Here is a 9696-nt window from a genome sequence, read left to right as displayed (position 1 = left end):
GAGGGCACTTCGATTGTGTTCGCTTTGGTTCGAATGGAAGGGGCCCACCAAGTTGTGGGTTGGGTCCGACAACCCGTGCGACGAGATGGATAAAAATATTTTCTATGCTTCCATGACTATCGTTGTTGGCAACGGTGCACGCGCACCTTTTTGGGACCCCCTTGGGTGTGGAACCGCAAACCAAGAGACATCGCTCCACTTATCTATGATGCTTCCTCACGAAAGAGTTGTATGCTTCGCGAAGTCCTCAAGGATTACGCTTGGGTTGGCAAGATCAAGGTTACTTCCAGCTTCACCTTTGAACACCTCCATCAATTCATCAAGCTTTGGTCCACCATCCGCGACTTTCCTCTTGAGGTGAACGCTGAAAACAACATCGTGTGGAAGCACACACAGAGCAAGATATATACTGTCAAGTCCGACTATCTTGCCCAATTCTTCGGCACCTTCCGCTCTCCCATGGAGCTTGCGATGTGGAGGCTTCGGCTCCGCCTAAGGTCAAACTTTTTTCTTGGCTGGCTATGCAAAACAGAGTTTGGACTGTTGACCGCTTGGCCAAGCGGGGATGGCCTAATTGTGGGCGCTGCCCACTCTGTAAGCGCGTGCAAGAATCCATCAACCACCTTCTCTTTCAATGCCGGTACACTACTAGACTTTGGGGAATGATCAAAGATTGGCTCCAACTCGAGAACATCAACACTTCTACTTGGCACTTGGCACGTTCAACCCAGGAGTGGTGGATAGGGCTTTCCGCCTCTACCACTCCGAATAGGAAGGTCATGGCAACGCTCTTCATGCTCATCTTTTGGACAATCTGGAATGGAAGGAACGCTCGCATCTTCCATCTCAAGAGTGCCACGCCGACGGTTCTACTTGCTAACATCAAGATTGAGGCCCAAACCTGGGTCATCGTGGGTGCAAAGTAATTGAGATCTATCATGCCACGAGAGTAGATCTTTTGTAATGATGTTGTAAAACGGTGAGCGTTGTAACACAAACTTTTTACTCATTTCCCTCTTAATTAATGAGCATGTCTCTTTGCATTTAGCTTTAGATATTACTCCATCCGTCCTAAAATAAATGTCTTAACTTTATATTAATTTTAATATAAAATTTTACTAAGGTTGACACATTTATTTTGGGACGGGTGGAGTATAAGACTTGATCATATATTTCCCTCTCCATAGAATTACAAGGTTTACGTTACCAGTATAACCTAATACGGTGACGTTATTATACCGTAAGCAAACAACAAGAGTATACAGTAGGAAACATTAATCCCCAAGAGAAAAATTGCTTCCATGCACAGAGCAGGGCATTAGTTTGGGTTGCATCTCCCTGTCACGCTCGCACACGGTGAAGGAAAGAAACAAGCACCACCACAGCAGAGAGGCGCACAGCGGAATCCCACCCCACTAGACACTAGTACGTGCCTTGAGTGCTCCCCGCTCCCCACCACCATCATCTTCTTCCGCCTGTCTCCTCTTCCTCCCTCCATATATACCACCGTGATCGCTGCGTGCTTCCACCACCCCGCCCCCAGCTCTGCTCCCTTCTAGTTTCCTCGCATCGCATATATACCTGTGATCTGCCGCAACCCCCACCGAGATGCTGTGTGTGTGGATGGCGCAGCTGGTCGCTCCAAGCATGGGAGGATCCATGGGCGTGGTGCGAGCCGTGTGATCGACAGGAGTGTGCGTGCACGTAAGGATGTGCTTCGGCTGCCGTGTCCCCGCCAAGCTCTGGTGGTGAGATATCGACGAGAGGCCGCGTACGTGTGATCAGTCCATTCCATACTGCTCTGCTGTGTGCTGTGCCGCCCGTGTCTAGCTTCTTGCCGGCGGTCGACATGTGGGGCGACGTGGTGGCGCTCGTCCGACAGGGCCTGCGGTGGCGGCGGCGGAGGGGAAGGAGGTCTACGGCGCGGGTGGTGGACGAGAGCGCGCTCGGCCTCGGCGCCGACGGTGATGCCGGTGCCGCCGCGGCTGCGCCGAGCGTGGGCGGCGCTCTGGCCAGGGCGCTCCTGGCGCTGGCGTGTGCCGTCCGCTTCGACGGCGAGGACGTGCCGACGGAGGAGGCCTGGGCGGCGAGCGTATGGCGGCCACGGGCCGACGAGGTCAGCCACCTCATGGTGCGCGAGAGCATGCGCTATGCCATCTACGCGTAGGATTGTAAGTACATCTGTACGTACGGTTGGGGTTACGTATGCACGTCCTCGCTAGCTTCATACTAGCTGTATGTTGTATAACTATACTGGTAGAGTATTAGAGTGATGTGTCTTGGATGTACGTAAAGGTCACCACCACCACCACCACCACTAGAGATGCCATGGTGATTGGCTTCTCTTGCATATGTAGCATTCTCGGTTAACCTGAACTTGTGAAGGCGACTGCAATTTACTCCCTCTGTCAACTACTCCGTCGGTTCCTAAATATAAATCTTTTTAGATGTTTCATTAAAAGACTAAATATGAATATATATGAACATATTTTAAAATGTAGATTTACTCATTTTGTTTCGTATGTAGTTTCATAATGAAATCTGTAAAAAGGCTTATAGTATTTAGGAACCGATGGAGTAATATAAAAGCGTTTAGATCAATATCATGTCAAGAAAAAATCATCTCTTCCTCTCTCTCGCTCTCTTTTTCACCCTTTGGTTTCGTTCTCATCCTATGGTGCTCCGTTTTCATTTTACTTGCTTATACAACTTTTAAGGGAAATAAACATTTATCCCTGTCTTATCTTCCTCTTTTTACTTTCTGATGAAGGGTGAGCACTGAGAATGTCTACCCTCACGTTCTTGTGTCAGAGTCAGACCACATATATGACCAACTCTTTCTGGGGAACTACCGCAAAGAACCTCTAGTTCTGAAAGGCTAAATTTGATGTACACGGGACTGGTGAATTCAGCACATCAGCAACAGAAGGCTTCAGGTCGCTACCGTACTGCCCACCGATCGGAGCAAAACAATCACAGACTTTGGCAGGCCACCTCTTCCTTACTGAACATAACAACCATAATACGAGGTTACAGTCTTACAGAGACGCGCTGTGGTGTCCGTACATTTAGAAAGCCATTGTGACATCACAATGATGGTACGAAGAGCTGACCATGGAGAGAAAATGAGTGGATGTGCCAAAAAGCAGGATTTCACTGGTACGAGATCAAATTCAGGCCTCGGGGCAGATACTTGAGATCCCAACCTGAATATGTGGGCTGTGACCATGATCATGATGGCCGGTGACGGTGAGGATCACGTACGCGTAGTGGTATCCAGATATCCAAGATCGCGCCACTTCACGACAACCAGCCAGCAACCCCGCTCCGGGTATGCGACAATGACCGTAGCGTGTTTCCTCGAATTTCCACCGATGCGAATCTAAATGTAACACTGAAATGAGCGTGTCTGAATCTCCTACGAGTAGCTTAGTGGTTGTGTTTTCACAAGTGGCTAAGCTAGTCATGAGTAGTTTCTAGACTCTAAAGGCATAGATGGAGATGTTCTTGAGCATAATACTAGGAGGAGGAGGAGGTATGGAAATCATTTATAAAAAAAAACAGAATGGTTAGCTCAGTCGTTGTAATTCCAATTTTTTTTGTCCACCCAAGTTGCTGCTTTATTTGTTCACTTCTTCGATACAACCCCCAAACACAAGGACGGCTGAGATTAAACGATACCCCTTCGTAACAAAGGGCAGGATTGTCTTTTCCCCCGTCCCGACGTACGCGCGTCAGCCCGACGGGCGCCAGCTGACGAAACGGCGACGTATAGGAGACCAGTATACGCGTCGTACCCGCGTTCACCCGCTGCGACGTGGCGTCTTCACGTCGGTCTGACCGCGGTCAATCCGTCGGTTGCCGAGACCGCGGCATTAATTTCACGCTGCGTCGTCAGTTCGCGTCGGTTCCCGACGCCGCCGCCATTAATCCCTCGCTGCATCGCCAGTCCGCGTCGGTTCCCGAAGCCGCCGCCATTAACCACCGCGTCGCCAGCTCGCCGCGTCGGTTCTCGAAGACGACATTAATCACCGCGTCAGCGCCCCGTCGTCCGATGCCGCCGTTATCCCGTTGGTTCCCCGGCTCCCGAGGCGACGCCATTAATGGCGGCCCCGTCGTCAGAGCCCAGTCGCGTACCGTCGCCGCTGGCCCGTTGGTTCGACGGCTCCCGAGGCGACACGCATTCACTCCGGGGGAGTTACGCCGGCCAGCTGCCCCGTCGCCTCCCCTACCGTCGCGGCGCTATATATACCCGTCGTCCCGCCGCTCGTCGGCACACCCGTCGCTCCCCGGCTCTCCTTCTCTCCCCCGCTCTCCGTCGTCCCGCCGCAGGTCCCCGTCGTCCCGAAGTTCTCTTCCTCCCTCCCCCGTTCTCCGACGCCCCAACGATGGACCATGCCGACGGCAGCAGCTCCGGCGGCGGCGGCGCGCCGGAGAGCAACTGGCCCCAGAGCCTCGACAAGCCGCTGACGCAGGAGCTGTACAACTTCGGCCTCCTCGTCCCGCCGGGGTGCCGCCTTGCAAAACCGTGGAGGATTTGCAAGGACGGCTACCCGATGCTGGACAACCCCGCGACGCCAGAGCAGCTCCGGGTCCACCCCGGCGGCCGCTACAACACCCGCGGCCGGCACGCCTATTGGGACGGGAAAAACTTGTAACATCCTAATTTTCTTAAATTCGGATGTTAATAGATCATTCATATGCATCTCATATTTTTCCTATGCATTATTTGCTCTTCTGAGAATTCTATTCACGATGCAACTGCGGGCAATTTATTGGAGTGGAGATAATGTGACTTCTCCCCTGTCGAGTTAAAGTGCATAACGTTTCGAATATTATTTGGGGTTATCCGATTTGGTTTTGCAAATTTTATAATCTTTCAAATTATTTTTAGTTGAGTTTTAAAAGCTCGTTGTTCGTCCTATTACATTAAAACTTTTTTTTAAAATTTGCATTAGGTGGAACTAGGTTTCCTTTATTATTTATTAGGATATTTATTTTATACTTATATATATATATCTATATTAGATTTTAATATATATATCTATATATATATCTATAAATATATATTACTTTATGCATTTGGTTTTAATATACATACGTATGTATTTTTGTATACGTATATTATCGTTATTATTTTCTCTGGTTGTTTTTCTTTAAAATATATATATATATATTATATTTTAATTTATTTTATTTTATTTTAGTATATTTTACCTTTTAAAAAAAAACTGGGCCTAGCCAGCTGGCTAAGCCAGCCAGCCCGGCCAGCACCACGTGCGCCCCTGGCCATCCCACGAGCCAACCGAGCCAGGCACAGCACCGAGCCAGCCCCACATGCCCCAGGTGGCCAGGCTCCACCGAGCTATCCTAGCGCAGCCAGCAGCTAGCCAGTTGACCGAGCCCCATCTAATTTTATTTTATTTTTCTTTTGTTTTCTCCTGCCCAAGATTCGCCAAGGACTCCTAGTTCCTATCCCGAGGCGGACTAGGAGGCTGCTCCTTTTCCCAAACCGACTCGCCCCAGGTTTCCTCGCGATAAAGCCCCAGACTCAGAAGCCCTTGCTTCCGATTCGCAAAGCGCCGCCGCCTCGCACGCACAGCAGCATCGAGCTTCGCAAGAACACGCCGTGCACGTCCAAGTTCGTCCGTGTTCGTCGGAGTTCGCGGAGCCGCCGTCACCGGAGTCCGTTCGACCACCACCGGAGCATCATCGGAGGAGCCACACCGAGACGGTTCCGTTTTTCCCCGCTGTTCGTGGTGAGAACGCACGCACGAGCCGTTTCATCAAGTCCTGATGAACAACTTCTGGGCGAAATTCAATCTGTTTTTAATCTGTTTTAGCTCTGTCAGATTCTCGGTATAATTTTGAAACGCGTTTATCTTTTTACTCGTAACTCCGATTCAGGAAATTATTTTTCCTGTGATCTCGTATTGATGAGTAGAACATGTTAGAACCAGTAGTTTTCAGTTTTACGAAAATTAATTTTTTTGTTAAAACAGATTATTTTAACCTACCGGAGGCCATATTTTGCAAACTGTTCATCTGGTTTAGTTGATTCTTTTTGCGTTGTCATCGTATCAGCATGTAGATGATTTTATCTGCTGCCATGCTATTTATGCTTTGGTTTTAAACAAGTTGTTTTATTGCCGATGATTTTATTTTGTGTTATTTGATTGTGGTGATTGATTGGTGTGATTGTTTGCAACGTGTAGATTGTGCGGAGTGCGACGCAAACTATTGTCAGGAGTGTGACCTTCTGAACCAGAATCAAGGCAAGTTACATGTTGATCATCCTTTACCTATTATTTTTCTATGCATGTAGTATTATATCACCCTATGAAAATTATGCATGTATAGGAAGATTATTATTGCTATGCTATTGAGCTATATCCCCTCGTCATTGAAAGATCGTGCTAGATATATTTTGCTATGCTATGTAGACGGGGATTGGTTCCTGTATTCATTGAGATTATGTGAGGATTACTACAAAATAAATTTGAGTAGTAATTCAGGATATAATACACCTCTGGGCGGATATGGTATTGCTGGGTGGTTTCAAGAACATCATGGTTTCTACCCTCTGAATGTAAGTGGAATGCCGCCCAGGTTCAAAAAGATCAGACAGACTTAGTGACTAGTAGCTTCCTTGTGCGACCACTGGCTATTATGGGCTCTGGCTTAGTTGATCAGTCGTGGAAACCTTACCCGGATGTGCCAGCTGATGTAGCTATGATAGGTGGGATGGGCCTCCTGTGGGACTAGGTGACTGCTTCTGAAAGACTTCGTCTCAATCTTCGGGTTGGGTCCAGTGGGTACAGCGTACTAACCTCTGCAGAGTGTATAAACTAATCATGATTAGCCGTGTCCCCGGTTATGGACAATTTTGAGCAGCTAGGCCATTACAGTTGTTGGATGATCTTGACAGATGACACACTTAATAAAACTTGATGGGGAACTTAATAATGGTAATAGGTTGGAGTTGGAGATGCCAATTCAACCATATATAAGTTATTGTAGCAAACAAATTTAAAACTTGACTATTAGGTAGCTATGAGGATAAAGTCAGCTTTCTGCAAAATAACCGTCAGCCTTTCTTTTGTTATACTATGCATATACATGTAGGTCTGTTATATTATCTTTTCTTGTGTAACTTGCCAATACATTCAAAGTATTGACCTATATGGCTACAACGTATCATGTTGCAGGATATTCAGACGAGGAGTAAGGTACCGTTAGGGTCGCGAGTCTTCACTCAACATCGCCAGTGGGCTATGATGGGACTCATCGTTATTATTCTGCTACTTTTCCGCTGTTTACTAGAATAAAGCTAGCTAAGTGCTATGCAGATTGTTATATTTTATAAATTCTGGATCATACGTTATATTAAATGATGCACTTGCTGTTATATTAAATGATGCACTTGCTATTCTGGTTTTCATCTATACTGTGTGTGCTAGCGAGTCGATCCAGGGACTAGCACAGTAAAGCACAGAGACTCAAATCCTTCGAGGTTTGGTCGTTACAAAACTACAACGACGTCATCAGGCGTTACCGGCAGGCGGCGGCAGTGGCGAGGGCATCCCGCGTCGCCGTCGGGTGGCGATCCCCCACCCTCCTCTGGCGGCCCCGGTGGTGGCCAGGACTGTCCCAGTGGAGTACGAGGTGCCGCCGGAACAGTTCGTCCTCCGCGAGGACGGCGACCCCAACGACTCGCCGGGGCTACTCGTCGCCATGCGGGCGTCGCAAGCGACGGCGACAGTGGCGGCGGCGGCGAGGGAAGAGGCGGAGATCGCGGCGGCGATCCAAGCGACGACGGCAGCGGTGGCAGTGGGGGCAAACCCGCCACCCGTCGGCGATGACGACGACGTCGACTAGGACGACCTCGCCAACAGCTCCGACGACGACGACGACGACGGCCGCGCCGTCGTCTACCTCGACTTCGATTAGATTAGGATTTTTAGAATTTAGTAATGTTTAATTAAATTTTATTTTTAGTTTTTCAATTATGTTCGAATGTAATCGGGAACTATGAAATTTTATCTAAGTTTATTATGAATCTAAATTGAGTGTTTACATTGTTATTATTATTATTATTTATTTTAAATATTTAAATTGTTTACATTAGTTAACTAAATATTTAAATTTTATCTAATATATAAAATTTACAAAAATGAAAAAAATAACTTATAATATTTCTTAAACGATATAAACATTCATGAAACTATATTAAGATGCAAAAAATTTCTTAAACGATATAAACATTCATGAAATTATATTAAATATTTTTTTTCTTAAATGATATATAAATAACTTATAATTTTTCTTAAACAATATAAAAACGTAAAATATTTTTTCAACTTTTGCCAGCACCGGAGAATGGACATGCAATGATTCCATGCAATATTTCTACGAAATCGGAGACCAAACGCACGTTGCGTCACGTCCGGCATCTGTTTTTGCCGGTTTTTTGAATTAAAATTCATAAAAATGCATGGATTGTCAGAAAATTCTAAAATTTGACGTGCTGCCTTGTGAAGTTCATCGTGAAACGTGAAAAAAATAAAAAAAAATCGTGAAGGGTAGTTGCAAGATGACGTTGTAGCACCCCTTCCGTCCATACCGACACACATGGGTTGCACATGAAGTACATGCATGCATTCATGAAATTCACCCAACGTTTGCCGGCACCTGAGAATGCACATGCAAAGATGCCACGCAAAATTTCGACGAAATCGGAGACCAAACGCACGTTGCGTCACGTCCGGCATCTGTTTTTGCCGGTTTTTGAAAGTAAATTCATAAAAAAGCACGGATTGTCAGAAAATTCTAAAATTTGACGTGTCGCCTTGTGAAGTTCATCGTGAAGCGTGGAAGAAATGAAAAAATTTCATGAAAGGTAGTTGCAAGATGGCGTTGTAGCACCCCTTCCGTCCATACCAACACCCATGGGTTGCACATGAAGTACATGCATGCATTCATGAAATTTACCCAACTTTTGTCGGCACCTGAGAATGGACATGCAATGATGCCACGCAAACCAAACGCACGTTGCGTCACGTCCGGCATCTGTTTTTGCCGGTTTTTTAATGGAAATTCACAAAAAAAGCACGGATTGTCAGAAAATTCTCAAATTTGACGTGCGGCCTTGTGAAGTTCATCATGAAGCGTGAAAAAAAATGAAAAAATTTCATGAAGGGTAGTTGCAAAATGGCGTTGTAGCACCCCTTCCGTCCATATCGACACCCATGGGTTGCACATGAAGTACATGCATGCATTCATGAAATTCACCCAACCTTTGCCGACACCTCAGAATGGACATGCAATGATGCCACGCTAAATTTCGACGAAATCGGAGACCAAACGCACGTTGCGTCACGTCCGGCATCTGTTTTTGCCGGTTTTTGAATGGAAATTAATAAAAAAAGCACGGATTGTGAGAAAATTCTAAAATTTGACGCGCCGCCTTGTGAAGTTCATCGTGAAGCGTGGAAAAAAATGAAAAAATTTCATGAAGGGTAGTTGCAAGATGGCGTTGTAGCACCCCTTCCGTCCATATCGACACCCATGGGTTGCACATGAAGTACATGCATGCATTCATGAAATTCACCCAACGTTTGCCGGCACCTCAGAATGGACATGCAATGATGCCACGCTAAATTTTGACGAAATCGGAGACCAAACGCACGTTACGTC

The 9696-nt window shown here is 46.7% G+C and overlaps 1 protein-coding gene across 2 annotated transcripts; it reads left to right on the top strand.

The window, feature by feature from the left end:
- The first annotated feature begins 1394 nt into the window (after nt 1-1394).
- On the top strand, nt 1395-3623 carry LOC123402324. 2 transcript variants are annotated; one of them, XM_045096226.1, is made up of 2 exons: nt 1395-2171; nt 2812-3623. In XM_045096226.1, exon 1 carries the CDS (start codon nt 1850-1852, stop codon nt 2165-2167), a length of 318 nt encoding a protein of 105 aa, XP_044952161.1. In that variant the 5' UTR covers nt 1395-1849; the 3' UTR covers nt 2168-2171; nt 2812-3623. The 2 variants fall into 2 exon arrangements, with proteins under 2 accessions (XP_044952161.1, XP_044952160.1); XM_045096225.1 differs by having other exon boundaries at nt 1396-2171; nt 2771-3623.
- The last annotated feature ends 6073 nt before the right edge of the window (nt 3624-9696 follow it).

This window comes from Hordeum vulgare, chromosome 6H (assembly GCF_904849725.1).
Source record: "Hordeum vulgare subsp. vulgare chromosome 6H, MorexV3_pseudomolecules_assembly, whole genome shotgun sequence".
In the NCBI taxonomy this organism is placed as follows: Eukaryota; Viridiplantae; Streptophyta; class Magnoliopsida; order Poales; family Poaceae; genus Hordeum; species Hordeum vulgare.
The sequence above is the reverse complement of the archived record's forward strand: the minus strand, read 5'-3'. Positions and strand labels throughout refer to the sequence as shown.

What these genes read in the sequence shown, in the direction of transcription:
- LOC123402324 (XM_045096226.1), top strand. Translation starts at nt 1,850, where the DNA reads ATGTGGGGCGACGTGGTGGCGCTCGTCCGACAGGGCCTGCGGTGGCGG.